This window comes from Sapajus apella, unplaced genomic scaffold, assembly GCF_009761245.1.
Source record: "Sapajus apella isolate SASKATOON/1434 unplaced genomic scaffold, GSC_monkey_1.0 scaffold41, whole genome shotgun sequence".
Taxonomy (NCBI): Eukaryota; Metazoa; Chordata; class Mammalia; order Primates; family Cebidae; genus Sapajus; species Sapajus apella.
This window is the reverse complement of record NW_022436981.1, coordinates 1,508,689-1,520,627: the sequence shown is the minus strand read 5'-3', so window position 1 is coordinate 1,520,627 and position 11,939 is coordinate 1,508,689. Positions and strand designations below refer to the sequence as shown.

The 11,939-nt window shown below is 54.4% G+C and overlaps 2 protein-coding genes across 8 annotated transcripts in view; one reads left to right on the top strand and one right to left on the bottom strand.

The window, feature by feature from the left end:
- Window positions 1–428: 428 nt before the first annotated feature.
- Window positions 429–3,675, top strand: DLK2 (delta like non-canonical Notch ligand 2). Its single transcript, XM_032299488.1, has 3 exons — window positions 429–898; window positions 1,954–2,098; window positions 2,757–3,675. The coding sequence occupies exons 1-3, from the start codon at window positions 730–732 to the stop codon at window positions 3,490–3,492; spliced, it is 1,050 nt and encodes a 349-aa protein (XP_032155379.1). The 5' UTR covers window positions 429–729; the 3' UTR covers window positions 3,493–3,675.
- ABCC10 (ATP binding cassette subfamily C member 10) overlaps window positions 3,598–11,939 on the bottom strand; it is a 20,792-nt gene continuing 12,450 nt past the window's right edge. For 4 of the 7 annotated variants that reach the window (XM_032299483.1, XM_032299482.1, XM_032299484.1 and 1 more), the window contains 13 exons: window positions 11,507–11,696; window positions 10,705–10,782; window positions 10,364–10,558; window positions 9,779–9,929; window positions 9,417–9,606; window positions 7,670–8,013; window positions 7,188–7,357; window positions 6,542–6,702; window positions 6,011–6,264; window positions 4,923–5,068; window positions 4,745–4,842; window positions 4,422–4,534; window positions 3,598–4,096 (listed from right to left, as the gene is read on the bottom strand). In XM_032299483.1, coding sequence (XP_032155374.1) covers window positions 3,934–4,096; window positions 4,422–4,534; window positions 4,745–4,842; window positions 4,923–5,068; window positions 6,011–6,264; window positions 6,542–6,702; window positions 7,188–7,357; window positions 7,670–8,013; window positions 9,417–9,606; window positions 9,779–9,929; window positions 10,364–10,558; window positions 10,705–10,782; window positions 11,507–11,696 — 2,253 coding nt within the window. In that variant the 3' untranslated portion in view covers window positions 3,598–3,933. Of the gene's footprint in view, window positions 4,097–4,421; window positions 4,535–4,744; window positions 4,843–4,922; window positions 5,069–6,010; window positions 6,265–6,541; window positions 6,703–7,187; window positions 7,358–7,669; window positions 8,014–9,416; window positions 9,607–9,778; window positions 9,930–10,363; window positions 10,559–10,704; window positions 10,783–11,506; window positions 11,697–11,939 lie in introns of those variants that run through there. The other 3 variants (XM_032299486.1, XR_004275569.1, XM_032299487.1) reach the window with 3 other exon arrangements.

The window sequence follows — 11,939 nt, the reverse complement described above, 5'->3', positions numbered from 1 at the left end:
ATGTTGACCAGGATGGTCTCGATCTCTTGACCTCGTGATCCACCCGCCTCGGCCTCCCACAGTGCTGGGATTACAGGCTTGAGCCACCGCGCCCGGCCCCTTTTTTTTTTGAGACAGAGTCTCACTCTGTTGCCCAGGCTGGAGTGCAGTGGTGTGATCTCAGCTCACTGCAGCTCTGCCTCTTGGGTTCAAGTGGTCCTCCTGTCTCAGCCTCTTCAACAACAGATTACAGATTCGCACCACCATGCCCAGGTAATGTTTTGTATTTTTAGTGGAGATGAGGTTTCACCCAGTTGGCCAAGCTGGTCTTGAACTCCTGACCTCAAGTGATCCACCAGCTTCAGCCCCCCAAAATGCTGGGATTAGAGGTGTGAGCCACCACACCTGGTGCTGATGACCTTTCAAGGTCATTCTTCTTTAAATGTTTGTGAGCACCTCAGACATGCCAGGAGGGGTACTGGAGGCATCTACAGACATTTTATTTCTTCCCTACTCAACCCTGCAAGGTGTATCCCCAATTTACAGACGAGAAAACTGATGCTAAGATTAGACAAAGTACTAAACCAGGGTTTGAGTGTTGATTTCTGATGGTCTGATTCCATATATGTGTCCTATGACCCTGCACATCGCTACACCTACCTGGGACAGGTCTGCTTTCCCTTAGGGGCTGTCATATGTCCTCTTGGTTTCTAGAAGCTCTGGTTCTGTCTCCTCCAATTCTTAACTTCCATGACCCAGAGCCCTGACCCTGTGCTTCTCCCTGTCAGGTGCGACCCGGGCTGGGAGGGGCTGCACTGTGAGCGCTGTGTGAGGATGCCTGGCTGCCAGCATGGTACCTGCCACCAGCCATGGCAGTGCATCTGCCTCAGTGGCTGGGCGGGCAAGTTCTGTGACAAAGGTAGGGGAAGGAAGGGTAGCTGTTGGTTGGGAACCCTAAGCTCTTAGGGAACATCCATCAGTGTTTATTGAGTGCCTGTTGTGTCCTTGTCAAACCCTCAAATACATGGTATTTTATAATTTTTTATCTTATACTTTTTATATGTTGTCTGAATTGATCCTCAACATAATCCCACAGGATAGGAAACACAGCTGCTAAAAATTGTACTCATTTTTGGAACTAAGGCCCACAGAAGAGCTATAGCCTGCTCAAAGTCAGTTTTTTGTTTTTGAGATGAACTCTTAATCTGTCACCCAGGCTGGAGTGCAGTGGTATGATCTCAGCTCACTGCAACCTCTACCTTCTGGGTTCAAGTGATTCTCCTGCCTCAGCCTCCCGAGTAGCTGGGATTACAGGTGCCCGCCACCACACCCAGCTAATTTTTTTTTTTTGAGACTGAGTCTCACTCTACTGCGCAGACTGGAGTGCAGTAGTGTGATCTGGGCTCACTGCAACCTCTGCCTCCTCGGTGTAAGCAATTCTCCTGCCTCAGCCTCCCAAGTAGCTGGGATTACAGGCGCCTGCCACCATGCCTGGCTAATTTTTGTATTTTTAGTAGAGATGGGATTTCACCATGTTAGCAAGGCTATTCTCCATATCCTGACTTCAAGTGATCCACCTGCCTTAGCCTCCCAAAGTGCTGCAATTACAGGTGTGAGCCACTTCACTGGTCTAATTTTTCTATTTTTAGTAGAGATGGGTTTTTGCCATGTTGGCCAGGCTGGTCTCGAACTCCTGACCTCAAGTCATTCCCCCACCTCGGCCTCTCAAAGTGCTGGGATTACAGGCGTGAGGCACCATACCCAGCCCAAAGTCAGTTTCAGACAGACTGAGAGCGAGGGCCAGGAGCCTCCTAACTCCAAATTCAGTGTTGTCTCTCCCTAGTACACACCAGCCTGGCTGGGTTTGTAGTATAGCCATGCCCATAGAGCCTGGGGCCTGGAAGGCATGGACAAGTCTGGTCTGGGGACCAGATGTGAGGCACTATCCTAGAGCCTTTCCTGTCCCTTCTCCAGATGAACATATCTGTACCACGCAGTCCCCCTGCCAGAATGGAGGCCAGTGCATGTATGATGGGGGCGGTGAGTACCATTGTGTGTGCCTACCAGGCTTCCATGGGCATGACTGCGAGCGCAAGACTGGACCCTGTGAACAGGCAGGGTGAGTGCTGGGCCCTCGGGGTGAATGGAAAGTTAGACCAGAACCTGGTGATGAGATGAGGAAAGAGGCAGGACTGTTAGGAGAATGGGAGACTGAGGGTCAGACCCACACAGGAGCACTCAGACAAAACCCCTCATGCCAGTGCTCCTAGTTCAGGGTTTCTCAACTTTTTTTGTACCTTCTGAGCCATTTCTTCAACAACCTATAGGAGCTAGAGCAGTAGCAAATGTGTGACTGCTCTGATTGAGAAGGGTGGGTGTGGGGGGGTGGAGGGGCCTGGGTCTCCCCTTATCCTCTCCTGAATGCTGGCTTGCACCCTTCTGTGTCACCATAGGGATGAGGAAACAGGCTGCAGGGCTGGACTTGTCCTCATTTCTGCATCAGGCCCAGGAGCCCATGAGGATAATAATAGCACACTTATCCTGAGCCTTGCCTTCCGGCTGGGCCCTGTACTAACTGCTTAACATTGATTATTTCACTTAACCCTCACAGTTAGGGAAGCTGGGCACTATTTTTATTCTCACTTTTAAAATGAGGTATTTGAGGCTTGGAGAGGGTAGCCCAAGGTGACATGGCAGGCAGTGGTCAGGATACTGACCTGGGCTACCCTGCAAGTGTCGGTAAGTTGGTATAATGTCCTCTCCCACCCTCACCCCAGCTCCCCATGCCGCAATGGCGGGCAGTGCCAGGACGACCAGGGCTTTGCCCTCAACTTCACGTGCCGCTGCTTGGTGGGCTTTGTGGGTGCCCGCTGTGAGGTGAACGTGGATGACTGCCTGATGCGGCCTTGTGCTAACGGTGCCACGTGCCTTGACGGCATAAACCGCTTCTCCTGCCTCTGTCCTGAGGGCTTTGCTGGACGCTTCTGCACCATCAACCTGGATGACTGTGCCAGCCGCCCATGCCAGAGAGGGGCCCGGTGTCGGGACCGTGTCAATGACTTCTACTGTCTCTGCCCTAGTGGCTATGGTGGCAAGACTTGTGAGCTTGTCCTACCCGTCCCAGATCCCCCCACCACAATGGACACCCCTCTAGGGCCCACCTCAGCTGTGGTGGTACCTGCCACGGGGCCAGCCCCCCACAGTGCAGGGGCTGGTCTGCTGCGGATTTCAGTGAAAGAGGTGGTGCGGAGGCAAGAGGCTGGGCTAGGTGAGCCTGGCCTGGTGGCCCTGGTGGTGTTTGGGGCCCTCACTGCTGCCCTGGTTCTGGCTACTGTGTCGTTGACCCTGAGGGCCTGGCGCCGGGGTGTCTGCCCCCCTGGACCCTGTTGCTACCCTGCCCCACACTATGCTCCAGCGTGCCAGGACCAGGAGTGTCAGGTTAGCATGCTGCCGGCAGGGCTCCCCCTGCCACCTGACTTGCCCCCTGAGCCTGGAAAGACCACAGCACTGTGATGGAGGTGGCGGCTTTCCAGCCCCCTTCCTCTTCCACCCCTCAGACTGGAGTGGTCTTTTCTCACCACGCTTCAGCTTGGGTACACACACTGAGGAGACCTCAGCCTCACACCAGAAATACTATTTTTTTAATACACAGAATGTAAGATGGAATTTTATCAAATAAAACTATGAAAATGCAAATGGGTTCCTATGCCAGAAAAACCCACCTGGTGTCCCAGATGCAAGAGGGCCGGAGCAGAGGCCTGGTTCTGAGGAAGCTCGGGATGCTGCCCACCAAGGAGTGGTTTCCAAAGAGTAACCCAGGGTGCCCTTTTCCCCTCTGGGGAAGTGTGGAGAGGTACAGCCCCAGAGGAGAATGTAAACAAGCAGCCAGCACCTCTGTACAGGCCTGGCCTGGATCAGAGAGAGGGAAGAACCCTGCAGGGTGTGGAATGGGGCTCAGGGCCCTCCGAGCGAGGAGGGGACTCCCTGCTGGCTGCTCTGCAGCAGCTGCTGGAACAATGAGTGGGGCTGGTTGTGCAGGGCAGCCGGGGAGTCCAGCTCCACTACCCTCCCTGCTTGCAGCACCAGCACTCGGTCTGAGTTCAGGATCGTGTTGAGCCTGTGGGAGGAAGATGGGCAGTGTGGGGGATGAGGGACAGTGCCCTAAGTGAGAAAGCTGATGTGCTTTCCCTCCTCTCCCCTCGGGACACCACAGGTCTGTCCCCACAGGCTTTATCCCCTGGATTGGTGCTGGAGAAGAGACTACAGAGTCCCTCAGATAATGTGCTATAAAGGGCCCTGAGCAGTACCTGGAGAAGGAGAAGCTGTTATCTGGGGACAGGATCTCTAGGGCCCTGACCCCTGGGGTCCCTGAAAGTAATGGAGGCTCTGGGTGCATGCTACCACAGTCCCTGATTAGACTGTCACTCTGGGCGTTTGCACACCTGTGGGCAATGGTCAGCACTGTCTTGTTGGCAAAGCGTTTGCAGATGGTCTGTTGGAGCAGCTGGTCTGTCTTCTGGTCCACGCTTGCTGTGGCCTCATCAATACACAGGATCTGGAATATGGGAATGGGGTAGGGGATGAAAAGGAAGGAGAGGCTGTAGGGTGAGCTGGGCCTGGTCCAAGCAACAGCGCCCCACTTCTAGCTCTAAAAGGAAAATGAACTTGGTCACCTAAAACATCTTCCCACTGTACCTCCTCATCCTGACACTCCCCCTGCCACCTCCTTCCTAGCCCTCTCTAATGTCTCCTCCTCTCACCTTACCTTGGCATCTGTGAGGAGAGCCCTGGCCAGACACAACAGCTGCCTCTGCCCAAGGGATAAGCTTCGGCCCCCCTCGCCCAGCTCACCATCCAGACCACCTGCAAGGAGAGCATCTTCACTGCAGGGTCCAGGCCCTCCCTGCTCCCTTCTTGCTCTAGGGTCGGGGTCCAGCACTCACCCATGGATGTAATCACCTCATTCAGGTGGCACTGCTCCAGGGCCTGCCACAAGGCCCTGTCCTTATGTAGGCCTTGGGGGTCCAGGTTTTCCCGAACAGTCCCACTGAACAAAAAGGGCTCCTGGGGGATGATAGCCAGCTGGGATCTGGGGGTCAATGACATGGAGTCTAGCGGTTAGAGATATAGCCACTTCTGCTCCCAGCTCAGTTTTTGACTACAGGGCTAGTACCTCCACAAAAGCCTGGAGATGAGACCTGAACATAACCCCAACTCTGCTCCCCACCCCATCCCCACCAAATGATCTGTTAATCAGCTGGGTACCCAGAACTGCCAGTGCTATGAGCAATACCAAAGAAACCAAAGGCTGGACTCTGTCCTGAAGGAGCCTACATTTCATGGAGGTGCACACACACAAACCAGAGAAAACAAATGGGCTAAACTGCGGCACTGACTCCAAGGGCAGCAGTGGCTACACAGGCACGACCAGAGTGACTGAAAGGGCAGGTGACACTTCAGTGTTGGAGTGGGCCTAGAATTGGGTCCTGAAGACATGGTGGAGGTATAAGGTAGGGCCACCACAGCTTAGAAGAGAAGGCAGAAGAGGCAGGCCTACAGCTTTAGGATACAGCTTCCCTACCTTTTCCATGGCAGGGAACTCAGAGAAAATGATACTAGGTTGACCTGGGGGTAGGGAAGGAGCGTACACCCTCCAGTGAGGCCACCTGAAGCCAAGGGCAACTGGCTGAGGTCTCAAGCTGTCTGAAGCACAGCCTGCTGAGCCTGAAGGCTCAGGGGATCAGTATCTTGGGACACAAGAGTAGAGGGTATATGCTGGGAAGTATAAGAAAGATGAAGCTGGAAAGGTGGCCTGGGTCAGGGCAAGGAAGACATTGAGATCACCAGCCATGAATCTGGACCTGGGCACTGGGAGTTCGCTATTGGTGCCTGCTCATCCTGTCCTCCATTTCAGCCCCCTGATCAGCCCTGGCTGCCCTGAGTTTACATAAAGCCTTCCTAGCTGTGCCCTCCTCTAAGTGCCAGTAGTTCTGGTTCCCCTGTCCCCCTCCCAAGTCCACCTCTCCCAGACCTGAGCTGGGCCAGCTCCAGCTGGCTGGTGTCCACGCCATCCAGCAGCACTCGCCCTGAACTGGGCTCTAGCAGCCGGAAGAGCACCAACAACAGGGAAGACTTGCCGGAGCCCGTGCGGCCCACGATGCCCAACTTCTCTCCAGGCTCCACGCGGAAGGTCACTCCATCCAGGGCATTTGGCAGCCCTGGCCGGTACACCAACACCACGTCCTGGAACTCCACGCTCCCCTGGGTCAGCCAGCCAGTGCCCAACTGGTGGGGTCCATAGGTGGGAGATAGAGGGAGAGAGGGAGATGGGTAAGATGAGGAGTGATGGTGAGGAGGCGTGAATAATGAGAAACAGACAGTGTGAGAGGAAAGGGGGGAGAATGAGGAGAGATGGGGAAGAAGGGACATGGTGAAGAATTGTCATCATGCAGAGAGGTTATGGGAGCTGAGAAAGATGGGTGAGCAAAAAGAAATGACTTGGGGGGTAACTGGGGTCTGCAGAGTTCCAGAGCTTTGGCCTGGGGTGGGGGTACAGGCCCACCTGCAGCGTCTGGCCCTGGGGTTCCTGGGGCAGGTCACAGGAGTACTCTTCTAGCCGCTCGACGCTCACCAGCATGGCCTCTGTCTGTGTGAAGCTGCTCACCAGGCCCGAGAGCAGGCCCGTCAGGGACAGGGCATAAGACAGCGACAGGCCCACCAGCCCTGCAGGAGAGGAGTATCAGCTGCTGGGAGAGCTTGGACACTGGGACGTGTGTGGGAGACTCCCCAAGCTGTGGACTGCAGGCATTTAAAGGAAGCACAGAAAAGCAGGAGGGTGACAGGACCTAGCCAGGTGCACAGGAGGCTCGATGCAGGGCAGGGGGTGGGGCTGGAGAAGCTGGGAGGGATGGCAGGTGGGAGTCTGAGATGGGCTGGGGCAATGTCGTAGGGACAGGGTGGGGCAGGAAAGGGACTAAGACCAGCAGGTTGGAAGACTCATTCCAGTCCCTGAGCCACCACCACTGGGGCGTCACTCCTCAGGACTGTCTCCTCAACTCCAAACTGAGGGTGATGATGATAAGCATGATACACCCTCACAGGGAACCCAGGGTGGGAGGTGAGAATGTTGGAGGACAGTGCAGGGAGAGATCTGGGAGGGGGTGGACTAAGTTGCAGCTGAGGTAGGGTTGAAGGGTCCTGGGTGGCACCTGGGTTGGCGAGGCCCTGCTGGTGTTGCACCAGGGCAATGCCTGCGATGGTGCTGACCACTGCCGCCCCCATGAGCTGTAGCCGAATGTCCAGCCACTGCATTGTGGCGCTGGTGGCGAACTGGCACCTCTGGTTTAGTTCAAGGAGTCGCTGGTTCTCCTCCTCAAAGCTGGGAAGGTCAGAGGGATGCGAGGCTACTCCACTGTTGCCCTTAGCCACCCAGGCTCCTTCCCTATCCAGCAGCTTCTTCTCAGGAGCTGATCTATACATTCACAGGCCTCCCTCAAGGCTGCAGATGCCAGCATGCTCTTTCAAAGTAGGGGTCTGCTCTGTCTCCTTATCTCCCTCTTCTGTTGTTTTCCTCCTTCCCCGTCCCTTGTCCCCAGGTGGCCTGAACCAACCCTACGCTGCATATTCCTCCTTGGGGGTCTCTCTTCCCCTCCTTCTGACACCTCATCCCCCTGGGCTCTGGTTCACACACCTGTAGGTGGCCCCTGCAGCTCGGAGCACAGGGAGGCCAGCCAAGGTATCCGCCAGGTGGGTATAGAGTGGAGACAGGGTGAGGCTGCCCAGGCGCCGCAGCTCCCGTGAGGAGGCCCTGTAGTGGCGCTGCACCTGATAGTAGATGATGCTCAAAGGTGGCAGCAGCAGCAGCAGCCAGGGCAGGCCAGAACCCAGCACAGCCAGAAGCCCCAGCAGGCCTGCCGCATTGGCCAGGAAGATGTTGAGGATGAAGGGCAGGCTGTCATCCGCACAGGCCACGTCGGAGGAGAAGCGGTTTAGGATCCGGCCCATGGGCGTGGCATTGAAGAAAGTCACTGGTGCCTGGGAGAAGGACATTGGTTGGGCCAGAACAGAGTCTGGCACAAAAGGGGTTGGCAGGCAGCCCTGGGGGAAGTAGAGTGGAAAGGAAAGCCCAAGATAGGGAATAGGGAAGGAGTAAAGTATCTCCAGAATTTGGGGGCAGAGAGGAGAGATTGGCAGAGCCTGAGGAAGACTATCCCAGAACAGGAAAGACTCTCCCATCCCTCTGGCCAGCAGCAATCCTAGGAGCCTATGCTGGCCATTCCTCTCCCTCTGGGCGAGACATGTCTACTACCCTTTTCAAGGGCAGGGATCTAAACTCTCTCTAGAAGATAAGGACTTCTTGCCAGTGAGTGAGATATAGTTAGATGTCCATTAGAACAGTGGGCAGGTGCTCCCTGACAGGCAGTGCAAAGACCGACACAGTGCTGGGTTTGTTTACTGGCTCTCCACAGAACTAGCCTTGGCCAGGTCACTTCAACTTTCAGCATCTCAGTTTCTTCATCTGTAAAAGGGGAATAACAGAACCTACTTCACAGGGTTATTGAGAGGCACTGCTAAGAAAGTGGACATGAAAGGGGCTTTGTAATAACAATGTTAATAATAATTGCTAAGTGAGCACTTCGTGTGTGGCAGGTACTACCCTAACCCCTTTCAATGTGCTAATTAATTAGGTCCTCAGAAGAAGTATACGGGGTAAGCAGTAGACGAGAGATATACGGAGCAGCAGGGATGGATCTTAGAAACAGCCCTAAATAAAAATGGTAAGAAATGGAATGTGAGATCTAACACAAGATCATTTGCATAAATTAAAAATACATGCATAGCAAATAGACATTTTGTAAAAAGACAAACAAAAAGATACATATGAAACTCATTTTAGAATGGCTGCTTCTTAAGGAGCCAGAGGAAATGGAAACAGGGCATACAGATAAAGGAGATGGATAAAGAAGTAGAACAGGCCAGGCGCAGTGGCTCACACCTGTAATCCTAGCACTTTGGGAGGCCAAGGTGGGTGGATCACCTGAGGTCAGGAGTTCAAGACCAACCTCATCTTTAAAAAACAAAAATAAATAAAAATAAAAATAAAGAAGTAAAACAGAAAAGGGGCCTTGTGTGAAGTCAGGGGCAATCCTCTGCATCTCAAAGTCCAAAATGGAAGTAATTCTCAGGTAGATTATATTATTTGCCTCATTATACACATGAGAAAACTATAGCCGTAAGTAACTGGGTTTGAACCCAGGCATCCACTCTGCCCTGCAGCCTCTCCAGGTCTCAGAGATTGTCACATGCCAAACCCACCTGTAAGGATGGGATGTAGGACTAGGGATGTCAGATGGGGCCCAGTGGAGCCTGAGTATTGGGAGGACACTCCACAGGGCTAGGAGACTGCACTCCCCACCCCCAAGCTCCCAGCCCCTCACCATAAGGACTCGATGCAGCAGGCGGCGATGCAGGGTGGCAGCTGCTTGGAGGGTGCCTGCCGCAAAGAGCACTGCCCGGAGGAGGGTGCAGAGGGAGTTGACACCAGCAATGGTCGCATATACGGTGAGGTAGAAACGGAGGTCTGAGGAGCCATTGGGGGCAGCTTTGGGCAGTGGGAACACTGGGGTGCTGGGTGGTGGGGAGGGGGCTGTGGGTAACCAAAAGTTGGGCCACTCAGGGGTCCCTTCTCCTCCCCCATGCCATCTCTCCAACCCTCCAGAAGCCACAGCACCTGGAATACTGGCCCCAACCCTCACTCCCTGCCTGGTGACCAGGCCTACTCCCAGCCCCAGCCACTTACTAGAGGTTTCCGGGGGAAAAGAGGAGCAGCTGTGGACAGAAGAGCCCCATAGAAGCTGGGCTGGTGGAGGCTGGTGCCTCCTGGGAGCTATTCTCAGCCTTCAGCTGAGAGATCCAGTGAGAGAGCCACCAGTCAGCAGCATTCCGCGTGGCTGGGTGGGGACAGGAAGGAAAAAGCTGTGAGAGGCTCCTCTCCCTCATTCATTCTATTCCAATGCCCCCTTTCTCAGCCCTTGCCTCTGGTTCCTGCCCAACTCCATCCCTCTGGCCTGGCCTCCTCACCCTGACACTACCCCATATCCTTCCTAGTACGCACTTCTCTCCTAGGCCCATCACCCTTCAGCTCTGGGGAGAACAGGATCTCAGACTTGCAGAATCGGAGCTAACCTGGGGGGCAGAACTGAAGCCAGCTATAGAGCACATGCCTCTGGCCCCCAGACCTCTCAGAATTAGGAGTATAGCTTTTGCCCCAGATGTGACCCATGCTTGGTGAGTCTCTGGGCTTTGTAATGATTAGTGCAAAGTAACGGGCACCTGGACAGCACACCTTACAGTGGTGGTGTAAGAGACTTCCTGGCACACTCACCTTGCATGAGGAGCAGAGAGAAGAGGATGACTAAGGCCAAGCCCTGGCCTACAGCGTTCCAGTAAGCTTGGTACACATGCAAGGCCACGGCGCCCTCCTTCTTGCTTTCTTCCTGTAGCAGGCGACCAGATGTGCTCTGCCTCTCCTCCAGCCTCCACTTTGTTTTCTCTTGGTTCTGTACTGACTGGGCTGTGGCTGTGAGAATCAGGGGTCATGGAGGAATTAAGCTTGCAGGGTGCCAGCTGGAAACAGTATTTCAGAGGAGTAGGCAGCCTTTGTAGAAGCAGCTCCACAGCGTGGGAGTGAAAAGCAAGGCTTTTTCTCCCACTGGGGAGCCATACCCGAGTCAGACTCTTGTCCATTCTCAGCCCAGGCTTTGGGGACAGCTTGTACCAGTGGCAGAATCTCAGAGGGAGGCCCTGGAGGGCAGAAGGGGAGATTAGGAGGGGCTATTCTGAGTCTATACTATGCTCTCCTCAGTGTGTGTGCAGATCCCACCTCCCATCCTCTCAGGCCTCCCTCTGTAACCCACCCTAGCAGGGTCCTGCTCTGGATAACCCTAGATCTTGAGCAGGACTCAAGTCCCTCCTTGTAAACCTAGATTCCAACCAGCAGAGAGGGACGAATGTCCATCCCCAAGAGGACATCCAGAGCTACGCCTGCCACTGTTTCCAGGGTTACTTCTCATTATTGCAGAGCTTTTTCTCATGCTTTACTCAATTCCTAACATCTGGCTGGCGCTTCACTTCCTCCTATTTCTCTCCCAGTGACCTTGCAGGTGGTCATGTCCCTCTGCATAAAAATCTTTCAGAGATTAAAATTTTTATTTTTACAAAAAGACCATTCTAAACCTGACTGCTTTCTTTTCTCTGAAGATATCAGACTGTTCTCTCTCCTGTTCACTGAGCCTCTAAGTTCCCAGGAGCACTCAGAAAGCCCATGAGTCCCAGATACACTGGCATTTCACCAACATGCTCCTTTTCCCTCCTGTTCTCCTAGTTCCTCACACCAGTTCTGTGAAGGCAGGAGGCGGCAATGACTGGCTCAGGCCACACATGCAGCAGGTGGCAGAGTCTGTACTTCACAATGCCCTGCCACACCTGGGCAGACACCTCCCTTATGTGGGGCTCCTGCCCCCATTACCAGCCCGGATGAGGCGCCCAGCTTCCATCAGCAGCACCACGTCAGCCCTCTCCAGGTACTCAGTGCGGTGGGTGCACAGCAGCCGTGTGGTGTGGCTCAGCACGCCCAGGATGCACCTATGCAGTAGATGGTTGGCCACATCTGCATCCACAGCGGCCAGAGGGTCATCGAGGAGATAGAGCTCCTTTTCCTAGGAAGCCGTAAGGGTACCATGGGCACCAGGACCCAGAGGCTCTCCTGGGAAGATCTCAAGGTGGTCATGGAAGACAGTTGAGAGGAACTCTGGGGGTTACCCCTACACTAGCAGAGAAGGTGGTGAGACCTGAGGGTGGACATCCCTTCAGGCAAGCGAGAACACCACGCCAGGGCCAGCATCCAGCTTTCCTAGGTCCCAGGGCCCCAGCCCACATAACTTTTTTTTTTTTTTTTTTTT